At 38.7% G+C, this 19140-nt stretch overlaps 1 protein-coding gene across 1 annotated transcript in view; it reads right to left on the bottom strand.

Moving 5' to 3' along the window:
- Positions 1 to 273: 273 nt before the first annotated feature.
- The window catches only part of ATPAF1 (ATP synthase mitochondrial F1 complex assembly factor 1), a 28389-nt gene continuing 9522 nt past the window's right edge, over positions 274 to 19140 (bottom strand). Inside the window, exons 5-9 of the mRNA XM_019749409.2 lie at positions 16815 to 16865; positions 15012 to 15059; positions 11205 to 11300; positions 9331 to 9438; positions 274 to 3145 (exon numbers count right to left, since the gene is read on the bottom strand). Coding sequence (XP_019604968.2) covers positions 2951 to 3145; positions 9331 to 9438; positions 11205 to 11300; positions 15012 to 15059; positions 16815 to 16865 — 498 coding nt within the window. The 3' untranslated portion in view covers positions 274 to 2950. The remainder of the gene's footprint in view (positions 3146 to 9330; positions 9439 to 11204; positions 11301 to 15011; positions 15060 to 16814; positions 16866 to 19140) is intronic.

Here is a 19140-nt window from a genome sequence, read left to right on the forward strand (position 1 = left end):
AGGCATGGAATCAGAGGCCCGAGAGGTACAGGCGCTGGCTGGAACGGAGCTGGAGAGCAGGGATCGTCCTACTTATCTTCCAGTGTCAGCCTCTAATATGGCCGTGGCAGTCAGTCCACCAAGCTAACGCTAGCGGATTGCTGAAATACAGAGACTTTGTGTATAACTTGGTACCTTGGTTTGCAAATATTCCTACTCAATAAGTTCTTGATATATGTGTGTTAAGAGATTCTCTTAAATTCAGAGTATTTAAATATAGGCACACACACAAGATAATGTTTTGGCTAAAATCCATGCCATTTATTTATTCAACAAACAACTGAGTATCTTCTATGTTTCAGGCCGTGTCCTTGGCACTAGGAATGGAGATAAACCCTGGCCCTCAAGGAGCTCACAGTCTAGTGAAAAGGTACATGAATAAGTAAATAAATATAGAGTATGCAAAGGGGACCACTATGGGAGGCAAAGGACAGAGGAACCTGATTCTATGGATAATGTCCACAGGAAAGGAAGACCTGGTTAATGGACATTTTTTGTGAAGAACATATAAGGCAATGGTTCTCCAAGTGTAGCTGGTGAATTACCAACATCTGAATCACGTGGAGCACGTATTAAAATGCAGATGCCCAGCAGTTTCTGCAAAAATTATGATTCAGCAGGCTGGGGTTTGGGACTTGGGCACCTGCATTTTTAAGTGCTAAAGGTAATTCTACTGCCACTTAAAGTTTGAGAACCTGTGAGATAAGGTTTGATCTTTCAATTAAAATGAAGAGTGATCTGGACATCTGTAATGCTAATTTGTATTGGTCTTTAATGAGAGGCAGGAGAAGTAGAGAAGAGGAAGGGAGTTGACATTTATTAAGCACTCCTGTAGATTATATATGTTAATTCTCACAATAATCCTATGAGGTAGATATTATTATCCCCATTTTACAGATGAAGAAACAGAATTAGAGTTTAATTTGTTCAGTATTATAGAAATAATGAATCGCAACACTGACATCTGAACCCAGACTCATTTATCTAAAGCCTGTCCACTTTCTACATAACACCAGCTTGTACCAGGGGACAGATTTACTGATTAATGTTACAATTTTCATTCAGTTCTTTGCCAGATCTTGCTTGGTAAATATACTAACAGCCAGATGGTGCTTTGATCACGACCAATGCAACCGTCCAGGGGTACATCCTTCTTTGGCAAGTGGGGGTTTAGGGCAAAGCTGGGAGGAATAATCAAATGAGCAGCCAGTGCTTACTTCTTTTCCCATCATTCTCTCACCCTCTGGTGGAGGTCTTATGAAAGTGTACTATGGCTAAGAACTGGATATGAAAAGAACTTTCATAAGAACTGGTCTTATGAAAGTGTACTATGGTCCATCTGGAGGGAAAAGCAAACATAACTGGATACCCACAAAAACAACTTCACCTGGTGCTAAAGATTCTTAGGACTCAAGCTATCCAGACTCAAGTTTCTCAAAAAATGAACCGTCAGGAAAGGCATGTCCAGAATTTGCATTAGGAAACAACTCAACCTTTAGAGAAATTGTGAAAGGCTAGCAGCTTTTCCAGGTTAAACAAACACTGTCGGTCTTTTTCTATACAGACTCAGAAGCACAACAAAATAGACACAGCTCAGAAAATAATTGGGAAGTCCAATTCCATTTAAAGAGCCTGGGGACAGGCCCGACTGTAATGAAGAAAACACGCACAATCTCAAGTACTGGTTACATTTCCACTCACCATATTCAGTGTCATACAACCAGCTGTCAGGCAGGAGCAGCAGACAAAGTGAAGCACGTCAGAGCAAGAAAAGGAAAGGCAGCTGATGACAGTTAATGGGGGTGGGGCCTGAGGTTCAGAAGTCTCGGTGTGTAACCACCACCCTTTTCTGTCACTGAGCTTGGAGCCGTAACAGTGATACTACAAACCAAATGTGAGTTTCCAGTGCTGGAGAGCTCCTGTCTTATATTTTGTTTCAAGAAACTACCGAGTCCAGAGATGAGTTTTGATTACATCAGCCCACAGTACTGACAGCATGGACAGCACATAGCTTAGACTTCACTGTTTAATGTAACAAAGATAATAAGCCAGACTTAATTTTATTGCTATTTTTTCTCCACACCCAATCTGGAAACATTTACTTCCACCCACTTTTTCATATAATACTGGCACAGTATTGCTTTGTTTTTTTTAAAAAAGCAAAACACAAAAACATGCATTATCTGGATCGATCCTCTTCTTACAAAAACATTGATTTATTCACATTGATTCACCCCCTTCAAATACACAGCTTCTGAAAGGCAGTTAAGAGCAGCAGGTACCATGAACTATGGTTTATGGTTTAAGAATACACAGGCACTATACCTATGTGTTTAACTATACCTGCAATCTACTGACACTCCACACCAGCGACCCTAAAGGCAACTCTGGGGGCACCTAGATGAAGTCTTAATCCTGATGGTGTTATCTGGTTGTCTGAACAGATATTTGGGTGATGCCTTTGGCCAACCAATTGGCACATGGGAAGAGTATGTAAAGCCTACATCTAACTATAGCAGGTCTTCAAGATTATTATCATTCATAGTTTATAAAGTTGAGGAACTCATCGTTTGGGAGCTGTGCAGTCAAAATGGCCAGAATGCAAACGCACTTGTAACATGGTGTTACACTGTGTAAAATCAAGTTAGCCATTCTGCAGCTCCTTGGCTGTCCGGTTATGACCTCAAAACACTTAAAAAGGAGCCCTCAGGTATGCTGAGGGGCAATTATCAGAATGTTTAGGTACCTTCGTTTCTGGATATCAAGAATAGGGCTCACCTCCATGATTACTTCTTGTATAAACAACACCGGGCTCATTACTGATGCTGAGCTCCTGAGAGTTCCAGGGGGTGGGTGAGCTCTAGACTCTCCAGGGCTGAGCAGGCTCTATAAGGAGCCAGCTCTCACAGCCCTAAATCTTATCCTGGTCCTGGACAAATTTCAGTTTTGCTCCAAGTCCACTTTGCTCCAATTCAGCGATGACAGACATATATTTGAACTCATTTGGTCTGAAGTTGAAGGTTTCTACTAAGCCATAGGTCTCCTTCCGATCAGTGGCATAGAAGAGCTGAACTTGGTTGGCAATGCACTGTGCCTCAGCAACATTCTGCAAGGTAAAGAAAACAATGAGGTCGCTCCCTGCACAGGACCACAGAGCTCTGTGTCTGAGTCAGGTAGGGGCCCTCACCCAGGAATCCCTGCTTCAGAAAGCTTCCCTGACTCCCAAGTCTTAGGTGCCCCTTCTCTGTGTACCCAAATTACCCCACGCTTACCTCTATCATAGTATTGATCATACTGCATTATATTTGTCCTTTTCTTTCCTTTTTTTTTGGTCTGGCTTCCCTAGTACGAATTCCTCGAAGTATGTGCTTGTTTTACATCCCTGAACAGTGACATCTAGTGAATGTTTGCTGAATAAATTAATGCATATTGTCAAAATTTCCCTCTTCATTCAGTTCTTTTATAACTGTTAAGTATTTCAAGGGGGTGGAAAAGGGCAAGTTACCCAGCTCCAAGAACTAGTTTGTGAGTACTAAGTTCTTGACTAACCAGACATACTCGAATAAAACCTGTTTCTGACCACCTCAGTCAGAAAACTAGTGCCAAAACCAGCTGTGATAATTTTCCAATTTGTATGCAAATTCTGATACTCCTCCCTTTCCTTGAGTGTAGGCTGTACTCACTGATTTGCTTCTAACAAATGGACTATGGTGGAAAGACATAGCTTCTGTCTTGCTATCGCTCTTGAATCACTTGCTCTGTGAAAAAAGTCAGTTGCCACTTCAGGAGGACATTCAAGTAGTCCTCCAGAGGAACATTCGAGTGGCAAGGAAATGAGGCCTCCTGCCCACAGCCAAGCAAGTGGGGTCAGAGAGGACCCTCAAGCCCAATCAACCTTCAGACGATTGTTGTCCTAGCCAACATCTTGACAGCAACTTCATGAGACTGAGGCAGAACCAGCCAGCTCTGCTGCTCCTGAATTCCTGACCCACAGAAATTGTGAGGTAATAAATGTTTGTTGTTTTAAGCCACTGAGTTTTGGAATAATTTGCTATGCAGCCATTTATAACTAATCTACCAGCAAAGCCCCGGGGAAGAGACCAGGCCACCTTCTCTAAAGCGCAGAGGCAGGGAAATGGTGACCAGACTACTCTATGTTACAGAGGTGGGGTCAGGACACAGGCTACACTCTTGAAACCTTACAAAAGAATTACTTCAAACAACTCTTACTTTTGCTTCCTATACATTCTCCAGTTTTAGCTAGTCAGAGGCACTTAGTTCATTATCAGTGTGGTCATACGGCCAAAACGCAACCCCAAAAGATCATGGAAAATTCCCACTAAAACTGACTGTCACAAGTGTGCTATATCGAGCTACAGAATGATGAAGGTGGGTTTATAAATACCCTAGGCCGCTTTATCTCCATTCCCTCCTGTGGGGCTTTCAGGTCATTTTCTCATAAGTAGGCACTAATCTCTGAGACTGGCTCTTCAATCAAAAGCCTTTTTCCAAAACACTGGCTATTTCAAATTAATAGAATTTCGGAGCTAGAAGGGGCCTCAGAGATCACCCAATCCTCATTTAATAAACCAGAAAAGCAAAGCAGAGGAGATCTAGGGCTGGGCCCAAGAGCACGTGGCAGAGCCAGGACCAGACCGCTGCACTTCACCCTGATACTGTTTCTGGTGGGGCAAGGTGATTAAGATTGATCAAGGTCAATAACTCTACTTCATCAATTTCACCTTTCTTATACTCAAACATACCTCCAGAGCAAACCGTTTTTGAAGCAAGTGCATTGCCATAATCTGAGGCAGGTACCACCATTCTCTGAGCCCCTTAACTTTAGGGCCTTTGACAATCAACTTTTATTTGAGGGTTAGGAGAGTGGAGGTCGGGTAATCTCAGCTGTGTTCACTTGAGAATAAGGCTGTTCCAACTGCAGAGTCCTAGGGGCTCTGTGGAGGTACCTCAGGTCCCTTCACTTCTGTTTCATCTATTATATCCTGGGGTTTTACATAATAAGATTCTGTTTGGATAAAGGGTTCAAAGACCACTAATATGGTGGGTAGGGAGGTAAGACACAGGGAGCTATATGCATCTGTCTTTTAGCGAGGGTTATGGAAAGGAACCCCCTTCTTATTCACCCCCTGCTTTTTGTTTTCTTAACTCTCAACATAAAGCAGTAGTTGCCTCCCTTTTTAAGACCCATGAAGATAAACATATTAACACCACGTGTTGCTCAATAAAGAGATACATTAACAAGCCTGATTTCTCCTTCTGCTTCAGTCTTCATAGCTATTATCAAGTTACCAAGTCCTGCCCATTTTACTCCCTATTTATTTCTGGGGTCATTCTGTCTCCTCCATTCCTACTACCACTGCTCTAGTTCCAGTCTTCACTAACTCTTGCGCAGACGACTGAAGCTATCTTCTAAATGATGACACTGACCAGGCTAGTACTAAAAAGTACTTAGGAAATAATTAAGGTTAATGGTCTTGAAATCCAACTCTTTATGGGTCGCTCACTGTTCAAAACCCTTTATGACTTTTTTGTGCCTTCAGGATAAAGCCAAACCTCTAAACACAAGCCACAAACCTCCTTTTTTATATACCAGTAATCCCAAACTGGTTGTAATACGCCAAGTCATTTTATGCCTCCTAGCATTTACTTATGGTATTTGCTCTGTCTGGAACATTCCCCACCTCGTTCCACCTTTGTTTACCTAGCTAAACTCTGGCTTATCTTTGAAGGTTCAGCCCAGTTGTCTTCTTCTTCCTTCTGGGCCAGAGAACCCCACTCCCCCAAATGCTGTGCATGTCTCCATCCTAGTACATATTGCATTTCAATGAAATCATCTATTGACACAGATATGGAACCATGTAAGGTTTTTAAAATATTCTACTTAAACTTGCAGCATTTAAAGTTATTTAGCTAAGAAACCTCTACTAGTTTCCATGTATTTCTATTCATTCACTTTACCGTATTTGGAAATACTATGCCTAACGTACAAACTCATGCACGAGTATGCAGATCATATATTCATATTATATTTCTAGGTTTCCCATCTCTGAATCACGTACCTCTACCATAACTTCTAACATGTCTAGTTCTGTACAGCAGCTCCTTGAATAACATCATTTTGTTCAATGTTGATTCATTATAATGTTACTTGTTGATGAGATGTTGTACGACCTTAACTGTTGTTTGGATCATTAGCCTATGGTAAAACTGGTTTTGTCATCCATGGTTTTGCCATAGTCCCAAGAACCTATCAACAACGTTAAGTGAGGATTTACTCTACTACACTGGCGACTCATAGTCAAATTGATTTACACAAGGAAGATGTATGTTGTCTGCTATGCTGTTGAATGTTATAAGGTCAGGAAGAAAATTTCAATGACGATGGGAACTGTGCAGCAGTTTGAGACCAGTAGAGTGAGGTGGTAAAAATGCCAAAGCAGAAAGGGCCTCCTGATTGCTAGAGTCCACTTTCAATGTGGTCAGAAGCTGTGCTTTGCTGAAGACGTCTTCAAAGTACAATCTCTCTGTCACTCACTCCTGTGGTCTTAAATCTTAGACCTTTGTTCCTTTTAAATCTTTTAAATTTGTTCCTTTTAAATCTTCATTATTGGTAACTATTAGGTTGGTGTAAAAGTAACTGCGGTTTTTGCAATTATTTTTAACCTTTAAACTGCAATTACTTTAGCACCAACCTAATACATCCCCTCTAAATCTCAATTTGAAACATCTATACTTCGTCTATTTATCTTTGAAGCTCACCCCCAACTTCAAAAATCCTTTAACTCCACTAGGACTTCTAATTCTTACTGTTTGTAACCTCCTGAATGTTTTCCCTTCCCTCTTTATCCAGCTTGCATTCCATGGTCAATAATTATAATCACTCCTTTGCATTCACCTTTAACTTCCTGGTTCCTGTCTTACTTCATCATACCATTTGGCTAAATCATAACCCTAGTTAAATCCAACTCTCAGCCCTCTCTTCTGTGCCTGTACCCGCACAGCCATTCTGGCTTCCATTTTCCTAGACCATGGATTGGCATATACTTTCTGCAAAGTGACAGTGAATATTTCAGGCTCTTTGTTGCAACTGCTCAACTCTCTGTTGTAGAGCTAAAGCAGCCATAGATAATATGTAAATGATAATCATGGCTGTGTTCCTATAAAACTTTATTTACAGACAGAGAAATTTGAATTTCACATACTTTTTTTTTTTTTTTTTAATTTCATATACTTTTCACAGGTCACGAAATATTCTTCTACTTTAGGGTCCCCCTCCTCCCTAATCATTTAAAGATGTAGGACCCAGTCTTAACTCATGGACCTCTTAAAAACAGACTGTGGATTGGATTTGGCCCACAGGCTGTAGTTTGCTGACTCCTGTCCTAGACAACAATTTCACACTTCCTCTTTTGCACTCCAATGTCCAAAACCCGTTCCCTCATCCTCACTCTCAGCTAATGACCTTTCTTTCTTTTCACTAAGCAATCTGGAGAGAACAACTATAGGCTACTACCACCTCTATCCATTTAACTGTATTTGTGTCCTTATATCCTGGCTTATCTCCTGTTATATTTCTGGCAGATTAACTCCTCATTCCTAGACTTACCCACTCAAAAATATCACTTCAACAATTCTCCCTTATTCTCCACGTTATCAATATTTCCCCTCTACTGGATCTTTACATCAGCATACAAATATAATGTTATGTCTCCCATGTTTAAAACAAGACGAAAAAGTCTTTTTCCCACTTGTCCCCTTCCAGCTGATGCCCCATTCTCTCCTTCCCTTCACAGAAACACCCCTTGAAAGACTTGTTTATGCTTACTCTTTCTAATTTCTCTTCCCATTCTCTCTTAAATGCACTCCAATCATGATTTTATTCTACTGCTCCTTTGAGATTTCCCTTATAATGGTCCCCCATGACTTCCATGTTGTGAAATGTAGTAAATTCTCAATCCTCAGCTCATTTTCCCTACCAGCAAGTGAGATCTGAGAACTTCCTATTCCTTGAAATATTTTATCTTAGCTCCCAGAGCATTCTACCATCTTTGTTTTCCTCGCACCTCACTGATTTGTTCCTTTTAAATCTTCTTGCTGATGCTTCCTCATCTCCACAGGGTTCAGTTCTTAGACCTCTTCTCTTTTCTATCTTCATTTCCTTCATCAGTGATTTCATTCAGTCTCATAGCTTTGAATAACAATCTGTATGCTGACAACTCCCATCTTTATATCTCCAGCCTGGACCTCTCCTCTGAACTCCAGGCTCATACATCTAACTGCCTACTACTTGGATAACTACTAGGCATCTCAGATTTAACGTGGCCACAACTGAGCTCCTATCTTCCTTCCAAACCTTTTCCTCCTGCAATCTTAGCTATCTCAGTTAATGGCAACTCCATTCCTTTGGATAGGATTTTTGGGTAATTTCCAGTTGAGTGTGATGGGTAGAAGGAAAAATAGGAGAAATGAGACTGAACAGTTTCAGGAATAACAGACAGGGAAACAGAGTCCCCACTGTGTCCAAGACTTGGGACTTACTGCTACTGTGACACATTAGCCAAGTACCATCACTTTTTCCTTCCCTGTATGCAGCTGGTAAAAGAGAGAGGAAAAATAAATGGGTGTTGTAATACAGAATCTCAGAGAAAAGAGGCATGAAAGTGGCCAGTATCTTGCGGACATCCTGAACTTAAACTCCACCAGATAAACGAGACTGAAATGAGCAAGGCCTAGACAAAGATTGTACAGTAATCATAAAACTGCTCCTGGCTCTGGATATGCAGATATTATTATATGCGGATATTATTACCTATGGGCATATGGTTGATGTTTTATCCCAGGAAATGGGAAAAGGAGCAAGGGAAATCACTGTGCATGAGGAATGTTGTACATGTGAACAGTCTGGAGGAAGAGAAAAGATTAAGAACTCTTCTAGACTTTGAAGCCACCTACACTTATGAAGTCACTGTCCACAGCCTCTTACCTGAAACCCCTAGAGCTACATGTTTTGGAGTCAGAATTTTTGGATTTTATAAAGGTAATAGGTGCAGATAGTGTTTTCCGAGCAGGTGGACTTCAAAATTGTGAATAAGTGACTGAGGATCTGTATTAACTTCAACTTGGAAGAGCTTGAGCAAGACAAAATTACTGTCAACTTTAAGAAACAAATACATGTAGATCTCTGGAATTTTACCTCTCATGAGCTTTGGCTGAAGAATAACACTTTCGGGGCTACCAGGTAAATTCAAAGAGGTAAATGTTGATCCTTACCAGAAATGTGGAATCCATTTCTGCTGTCATCAGCACTATACCCTTTTCTTCCTTTAGTTCAGGGTAATGATACAAAATCAGCTGGCTGGCTGCAGCTTCCCCTCGGGTCTGTAAGGAGGAACACTTATCAAGGCTCAAGGTCCCACCACAACAAAACTGTAATTTCAGGGCAACAGAGAATCTGGAGGAAATTCTGGCTCTTATCATCCCCTTGGGTGGCTAGCGAGTCGGAGGACTGCTATGTGGGGGGATGGTCAGGTCTGCCAAGGCACAGTGAAAGTGACAGTTTGCACAGTGTTATTTGTGTCTTCAATTGAAAAAGGTTTGGCTCTTTTCCCAGAAAATGTTTACAGTAGGCAGTGAATCCTTCATCATGGCCATATATTTAAAAACAAAACAGCACAAGCAGCTACCAAATCAAGTTCTAAAGAAAGCAATATGCCTGTGTAATTGCCACTTTTATGGACTAGTGCATTTCACAGTTGAAATCTACTTCCCTTGGCTGGCTCTGAAGACTGAGCTCTTTTAAGCTGTAGCAAACAGCTGGACAGTTTGCACATGGGCCAGATTTGTAATGTGCAGTTTTAAAATACGATCTGGGTGGGAGGTAGGGGAAAAAGAAGAATGAGAACATCCTAACTTCATGAAGAATGGACAGGGCAGTGATTACCAGACCTCAATTCAGACTAGGTAGACAGGCTGGGTTCAAAGCTAAAGCCCTCGTATACTGTAGGAGGAAACAACTATACTTGTACATTCAAACAAGATCGCTGGGTTACATCTCTAAAATATCAGCAAGAGTCCTGTTAATCATCAATACCTAACTATTACTAGGGTCCTCTTAATAGTTCAGCCTCTAAGTTCTCCTGAACATACTTCTACTACACTGATCATTTTGATCATAATTATGTTTCTGGATAGTTTTCTTAAACTTGTATGTGAGTTTCATGAGGGCAGGGACTTTGTCTTATAGGTGTCTAGGTCCTAGCATAGTTTTCAACATAACAGCATAATGGTTAAATTTATAGACTTTGGAGTCAAACCCAGCTCTACCACTTACTAGCAGTGCGAACTAACTTCTCTGAGACCACTTTCTTCTCTGTAAATACAAATAGTAGTAGTAACTACCTCAGGGGATATTTGTGAAGACCAAATGACTATATATATATATAAAACATCTGGCATATAGTGTATCAAATGTTGGTTATTATAGCATGTGCCCCATAAATGATTGTTAGATGAATTCCAAAATAACAAAGTGAAAGCTGCCCCCTCACTCTGTTTTGTATTCTCTTTATTCCAACTTCAAAGCCATTATTATACATGCTTGTTTTTGCCAGATTTGGTCTCCAAATATAGAATGTCAATCTTAGTTATGATCTGATGTACAATACTTTTATTTTAAAAGCTTCAAATGCTTTGGATCTAATATTTGGGACTAAAAGAAAAAGGAAGGAGGGAAGCAAACCAAACAATATCTGTAGAATGGAAACTATCCACCTAGCACCTTAAGAAGTGCTGAGTCGATTAATAAAAAGCATGTGAGACATGGAGCCTCCCATAAAGTTATAAAGATAACTCTTATAACTCACTCATGTCTGTTAAGTGAGGCATATGCAGTAAATGTTATAGAAGTCTGGGGAAGAGACAGGAAAGAGCCCAAAGTAGTCAGAGAACATATTTGGGGGTCTTTTCCAATTTCTAGGTATTGAATAGGGCCTAGAAAGCTAGCCCAACATACCACTGACAATTCACCAACGCCACAACAAATACTGCTGAGAGTTAGTAGATATTCTGTGTCCTCAAGCCTCCGCAAGGGCTCATAGTCCCACAGAAGGATAGGCCTCTTTCCTCTAGGGGATGAAGCCACCTACCTGAATATTTATAAGTGCAGTGAAGTGGAGTTCAGTACCTGACCATTGTCCTACAAAGAACTCATAGCCTTCCCTTCTTGGTAGTGCACACAGAAACTGTGGGAAACAAGTACACAAGGAGATAGATGAATAAATAAAATCATTGGCTTTATGTCCAACCACCTGCACCATTTACTCCATTTCTTCAATATTTGGTTTAAAACATTTTTTAAAATCATGAAATTCATACATGATAATATAATAAACATACTTCCCAACCCACCAGAGAAAGAAAGCATTAAATATCTAATTGAAGCCCTTCTGTAACCCATTCCAATTCCATTCCAGAGTAATGTCTATCCTACATTTGTTGTCTGTCATTCCCTTTCAGGTTTTTATACTTTTAAATGTGCATGTGTGTATCCATAAACAAGAAACAGTACTGTTGGCATGTGTTTAAAATGTAAATTTTACCAAACTGTATGTATACTTTTGCAACTTGCTTATTTTCACTTCACATTATACTTCTGAGATTTATCGATGTTGATAAAAATAACTTTAATTTATTAATTTTCACGGTTACATGCAATTCTCTAGGAAATTTACCACAATTTATCTATTCTTCTATTGATGAACATGTGGGACTTTTTCAATTTTTAAACCTCCTAATGTTGCTGAATTAACTTTTGTTCCAATTATTGTAATCACTTTGTACTTTATCATCTGAGGCTGATACTGGAGCTCTAAATACCAAGAAACGATTAGTGTTATGCTCTAGATGTTTAGAATTAGGGATGAGTGGTGAAGGGAATGATGCTAGAACATAACAAAGTACAATCGGTCCAATATGCATTAGTCATGGCATTGTCTCCTTACTGCCAACCACTCAGGCTCAGTTTTAACTATTAGATCAGATAACCTCAGTGTCTTATTGAATAGCTGGCCCTTTGTTAGGGGAAAAAAGTTTTGTTAGAGCTTTATTAGGTATACTTGAAATATAATGAGTTACATATATTTAAAGTGTACCATTAGATGTTTTGATATATGTATACTGTGAAACCATTACCACAATCAACATAATGCACATCTTCTGCAAAAGTTTCTCCAAAAAGTCCCTTTGTAATTCATACATCCCTCTCCCCAACTGTCCCTAAGCAACCACTGATTTGGTTGCTGTCACTACTGGTCAGTCTGCATTTTCTAGAATTCTGTATAAATGGAAACACAGAATCTGTACATCCTTTTGGTTTGGCTTCTTTCACTCAGCATAACTGTTTCGTGATCTATCCATGTTGTTGCATGTATCGATAGTTCATTCCTTTTTACTGCTGACTATTATTCCACTGTACATGTGTACACACACACATTTTTTATTCATTCATCTGTGGTAGATTTTTAGTATTTGGTTATTACAAATAAAACTGCTATCATCACTTGTGTACAAGCTGTATGGACATATGCTTTCAGTTCTCTTGGGAAAAGATCTAGGAGTAGGATGGACAGGTATTATGCTTAACTTTAAAAAAAAATTGCCAGACTGTTTTCTAAAGTGGTTGGATCATTTTACATTCTTACCAGCAGTATATGAGAGTTCCAATTACTCCATATCCTCACCAAAACTTGGTATGGTCAGTCTTTATTTTAGTCATGCTAGTGGTATCTCACTGTAGTTTTAATTTGCATTCCCATTATGACTAATGATGTTGACCATTTTTTCAGATGCTTATCTGCCATTCCACTCAGCATAATGGTAAGGTGAATTGTCTGAATCTTTTGCCTACTTTTCAACTGGGTTGCCTATCCTCTTATTATTAAGTTGTAAGAGTTTTTAATATATTCTAGATACAAGACATTTGTCAATATATGTCTTGCAAATATTTTCTCCCAGTCAGTGGCTTATCTTTTCATTTTTATAAGAATGTTTTTTGAAAAGTAGAAAATTTTATTTTTTATTGTGGTAAAATATACATTATATAAAAGTTACCATTTTAACTATGTTTAAGTATATAACTCAGTGGCATTAAGTATATTCACAATGTTGTGCAACAACCATCACCACCATTTATCTCCACAACTTTTTTCATCTCCCCAAACTGAAACTCCATATTCATTAAACCATAACTCCCTATCCCTTCTTCCCCGGTCCCTGGCAACCACCATTCTACTTTCTGTCCATAAATTTGATTACACTAAATATCTCATATACAGAGGGTGCCAAAAAAATGTATACACATTTTAAGAAAGGAAAAAACTGTATTAAAATCACGCTGATGGTAACCACTTTGAGCACCTCTTGTAATTGAAGTCAAACGTGACTTGTAATCATCTTTTGTTATCAGTATATATTGAGTATTACAATTTTAATACAGTTTTTTTCCTTTCTTAAAATGTATATACATTTTTTTGGGCACCTTCTGTATATGTGGAATCATACAGTATTTGTCCTTTGTGATAGTCTTATCTCACTTAGCATAATGTCTTCAAGGCTCATCAATGTTGTTGCATGTGTCAGAATTTCCCTTCTTGTTAAGGCTGAATATTCTATTTTATATAAACACACGCACACACACATACATCACATTTTGTTTATCCATTCACCTATCAATGGACACTTGGGTTGCTTCCACCTTTTGGCTATTGTGACTAATGCTATACGAACGTGGATATACAAACAGAAAACTTTAATTCTGATGAAATCTAATTTATTGACTTTTTCCTTTTAACAGTTTGTGATTTTGTGATATACTTAAAAAAATCTTTGCCAAACCCTAAATCACTAAGATTCAATCTAAGATTATTTTTTCTAGAAGTTAACATTCACATCTATGATCTATTTTGAGTTAATTTTTGGATACAGTGTGAGGGAAGAGTAGAGGTTCATTATTTTCACATATGGATATCCAATTAATTGCACCATTTGTTAAAAGATTATCCTTTCCCCATTTAACTACCTTGGCCTATTTGCTGAAAAAGAACTGACTATACATATGCTGGTCTATTTCTGGATTTCCTACTTTGCTCCATTCATCTATATGTCTATCTTTATGCCAATACTGTCTTCATTAATGTAGCTTTACAATAAGTCTTAAAATTAGGTAACGTAAGTCTTCTATGTTCTTTTTCAAAATTGTTTTGTTATTCTGGGTCCTTTGACTATCCAAATAAATTTTTAAAATCAGTTTGTTAACTTCTTTTAAAAAAAGTCTATTGGGATTTTGACTGGAATTATATTCTAGAGATCAATTTGGGTAGAAATGATAAGAATATGGAGTATTCCAATCCATGAACACGGTATATCTCTCCATTTGCTTATATAATGTTTTTTATTTTCTCTCAGCAATGTTTGGAAGATTTTTTGAGAATCCTAGAAATTATTACCAACACCAAGTCAGCTGGTCCACCGCACCTATTTATTCCCTTTCCCTTAGGTCTTCTGGCAGCTCATTGCTTCAGCAACAATCTCATAACTCCACTTAGGCACATATTTAATATAATCAGGATAGCATGGCCAAAACTGAAAACTGCCAGTAAAACAGACACTTAAGGTCTCAGGTGCTACATTCAACATTTACATATAGTGACAGATTAAGATCCAGATCAGAAAGGGCTGAGATGTATCTGAAAAGCCAGAGACTTATTGGGCCAAACTCACATGACTTCGTAAGACTGAAAAATCTCATGTATCAATATAATCAACATATGAGCAACTTTGTTAAATTAACAGAGCACTATAACATGAGATGTATAGAGCATGAAGAGATTGGCTTAGATAACAACTGTGTTTGGCAACATTCATAAGCAATCTTCATATAGTCACCAGAAACTTACTGTTGGACAGGACTGAGCTCGGTTCCAGATCAAATCAAACTTCTCTTCCTGTAGGTTAGAAAGAATAAAATTCACAAACAAGAAAACATAAAAGGCTACGATTACATTTAAATTCACTAAAGACTAAATTCTAAAATACAACTAAAACCATCTCTTAAGTCCCATCATTTACAAATCTCTCTTATGACAGGGAGGGAAAACCAGATGGATGCTTTGCTGTTCAGTGTCAGAACTGTGTGTGAAGAATGTATATTCCAAATGCTCCAAACTCTCCACGGGACTCTGCCAAGTGTCAGAGACCTAGGTCACTAAGTCTGTCTGAGGCAGGGCTAAAAAGGTCTGTTCAAACAATGAGCCAGTATTAAAGATCTAAGATATTATGAAAAGTGCAGATACTTTGGCTGTTGAACTTATGAAAGGCAAGGGTATGTGAGGTCCGACAATTAAGTTCACGAACTTATCCTAGAAAAAGTGCTCCATACATCATTGCTGAATATCACTATGATCACCTTCGAAGTACTTCCCTTGGGAAGCTATGCACTGATGCCAGCACCTAGTCTATCCTTCAAAGCGATTCTGGAACTCTTTTTCTGGAATGGCCATCAGAGCTGTTGTCGTATTACCCTTGATATTCTGAATGTCATCAAAATGTCTTCCTTTCAATATTTCCTTTCTCTTCAGGTAAAGAAGAGAGAGCCAGATCAGGTGAGTAGGGAGGGTTTTCCAATATAGTTATTTGTTTGCTGGTCAAAAATTCCCTCACAGATAGTGCCATGTGAGCTGGTGCATTGTCATGATGCAAGAGCCATGAATTGTTGGCGAAAAGTTCAGGTCGTCTAACTTTTTCATACAGCCTTTTCAGCACTTCCAAATAATAAACTTGGTTAACTGTCCAGTTGGTAAAAATTCATAATGAATAATCCCTCTAATATTAAAAAAGGTTAGCAACATCAATGCAACAAGTTCATGAACTTAATTTTCTGACCTCGTATATATATGAGATAGGAAAAAAAAATAGCAATACTCTCGCAACAATCAAAAGGCCTAGCTTTATTTTTCTGTCTATAAGTTTTCCTCCTTAATCTTACGCTTACACATGTAAGCTTAGTATATATTTTTGTGCTTGATATAAACTTAACCTAAGCTACTTCCTCCTCAAGGAAGAAGAACAATTAAATAACTAGCTGATAACTCAGTACATCAAATGTTTCCTTATGGTAGAAGTCAGCAGAAGGACATTAAACCAGAAGCTAGTAGCACCTCTTTCCAGTTACAGATCTGAATGCAGTGGCCACTGACTATCTCCAAGACAGCAATTTCAAGAAGAAAAAAACAAAACAAAACAAGAAAATACCACTTGCTAAGGGGAAATGCCAGAAAAAGAATAGGAGAAAGCTCCAAATCAGCTCAGGTACAGGTCATTTATGAACAAGAGGGAAGAAAGCTATGCTAGAGGCCCTCTGTTAAATTCCAATGGCTTGGAAAACACCAAAAAGAAATAAAAGACTTGAAAATTGGAAGCTTGGAAATTGCTCAGCAACATGAACCTACACCATGCTCCCTTGTCAGAGACTTGACACAAAGAGACATTTCTAAACCAGAAAGAGGGAAAACAAGAGCCATAAATATACCATATGGAGCTTCCAATCTTTGGTGCTCAGGGCATAATAAAAACCCTAAGAGCTATAAATGCAAGTTCTCAAGAGGCAATAAACATAGGAAAAGTAAAGGCAACTGCCTGCTAAGGTTAGAGACCTGACCTTCATGCTGTAACACTCTCATTTTCCCCTCCAAACTACTTACAGGAATAACTGCGTAGACTGTATCTTTTGCTGCAAAATACTGCTGCCAAATCTGTAGAAAAAGAGAGTATGTCTGTGACATGTGGGTAATCTTTTCAACTTGCGCCAAGAAACAGTGACAGCTTTCATTGCTCAGACTAATATGCTATTTGATAACAGCGAGAAAAACCCAATGTAATGCTTTTATTACTAGTACATGATTACAAAAAAAGATTTAATACCACCTACTCTTCTAGATGATTAAACTGTAACTCTTAATAACAAATTATTGTCAGAGAGATGGAGTCTATGACCTTGTTAATCATTTCTCTTGTGATGTGCCTTGTAATAGACACGCTCTTTTTTTCTCTATCTTCTCTCTTCCCTCCCCAAACCAATACTCCTAGCCAACTGTGGGCCTTCTCAGGGAACAGAGTCTGGACCCAGGGTCTGGAGTCAGGTGGACTGGATGCAAATCATCTGCTTACTATGCTACTTTGAGCAAATTACTGAAAAATCACTAATATCAATATAACTATCAATGATATAGCAATAATATCAACCTCACAGGACTGCTGTGAAGACTGGATGAAATAATGTAGGTTTGTGCTTAGCACAACAGAATTACAATGCAAACCAGAGCCAAGGTGCTCCAAGGGCAACAAAGAGGCCCTTAACCTAAGTTGGGGAATGAGTGCCAGAGGAGAGAAGAGAACTCTTGAGGTGTATCTTAAAAAATGATCAGGAGTTAGCCAGGTGAATCGGGAGGCTGGGAAAATAAACAGGTAGGATAGAAGAGACACATTCTAAGCAGAGAATGACAGCATTAGCAAAGGCACAGAAATAGGGGGAAAGCATCATAGCCAAGGTGACACTCGAATAAGCTGGTGTTGAAGAATGGGGTCACCCTGTTTGAGTTGCTCCGCTTTGTTAACATTCCCATTAAAACGGGAGGGGGGGGGGCAACTGAAGATACTAGTCAAAGTGTGATCTAACCAACACAGAGCACAGAAGGACTATTACTTCCTAGGACTTGGAAAAATTACTCTTTCAAGCCTAAGGTTGCTTTGCTTTTTTTTCATGTCAAAACACTGTTTTCTCATTTTAAGGACATTATATCCTGCTTACTTTTATTTAATTTATAGTAATAGTTTATGAAACAACACTGAAATATGAGACTGTTAGATGTTTCCTAACATAGTTGACCTTGGTTACTCAAAATTATTTTAAGAAACACAAATTTGCACCTAAAATTATAGGTCTAAATGATATTTGCCATATGATCAGGACTCCTGGGCCGAGCTTCTCTTTCCCCTAAAGGACATGCTTGGTGTCCACTTTCCATTGGCAGTTCCCAAAGGCAGGGAAGGTCTCCTTGAGATTTTGCATAAGCCTCTATTAACAGAAGTTGGAACCCTGTGCTGTCCTTATTTTTGTGTCTGTCCTTCCACTAGGTTAAAGCTCCTTGACACTAGGAGATTCTCTATTTTATTTCCGTGTCCGGCACAGAGGCTGACATTAAAAGGTATTCAATAAAAGCTTGCTGAAATGAATGATAGCACCCAAAGGAAAACCACGGCAATTGGCATAACTTTCCAGAAGCGAGTATGATGCAGAGTCAAACAGACATGGGTTTGAGTCCTAGCTCTACCACTGATTAAGTTACTTAATCTCTTTAAGTTAATTTCCTCAGCCATGAATTGGGAATAATACAACCTACTTTACAAAGTGCTTACGAGAATTTAAAGAAAGTGTATATGAAGCACTAAATATAGTACCTGACACACAGCATGCTGCTTTTATTATCATTTTGATTCTCTCAATATACCTAAAATATAATTCATGGAACTATAAGAAATACCAATAAACAGCTTATTAAAGTCTAAGTAGAGAAAAGAATCACAGACATGAAAATTTCAATAGCAATGCAAATCAAAGTATATGGAATGACCAAACAGGCAGGATAGACCAAGACTGCTTTGAAGGAAAGTGTCCAGGAAGCTTCCTGCAGAAGGTCCTATAATAATGGAAGACTATGAATGTCAAACAAAGGAATATGGGAAGTCACTGAACATTTGCGTTCAGGTTACTAAAATAATATTTATTTTTATTCATTTATTTCAAAATACAATTATAGCACTTACTCTGCCAGGCACTTTTCTAAGTGCTTTACAACTATTAACTCGTTTAATTCCCCAAATAACTCTAGGAGGTAAGTACTATTATCTCCACTTTACAGACAGGGAAACTAAGACCCAGAGAAGTTAACTAACTTATTAAAGTCATCCAGCTAGTAAGTGGCAGAGCTAGGACTTAAAACAGGCAGCTGAGGTCTAGAGTCTTTGTTC

The sequence above is a fragment of the Rhinolophus sinicus genome, linkage group LG06, assembly GCF_036562045.2.
Source record: "Rhinolophus sinicus isolate RSC01 linkage group LG06, ASM3656204v1, whole genome shotgun sequence".
Classification (NCBI taxonomy): domain Eukaryota; kingdom Metazoa; phylum Chordata; class Mammalia; order Chiroptera; family Rhinolophidae; genus Rhinolophus; species Rhinolophus sinicus.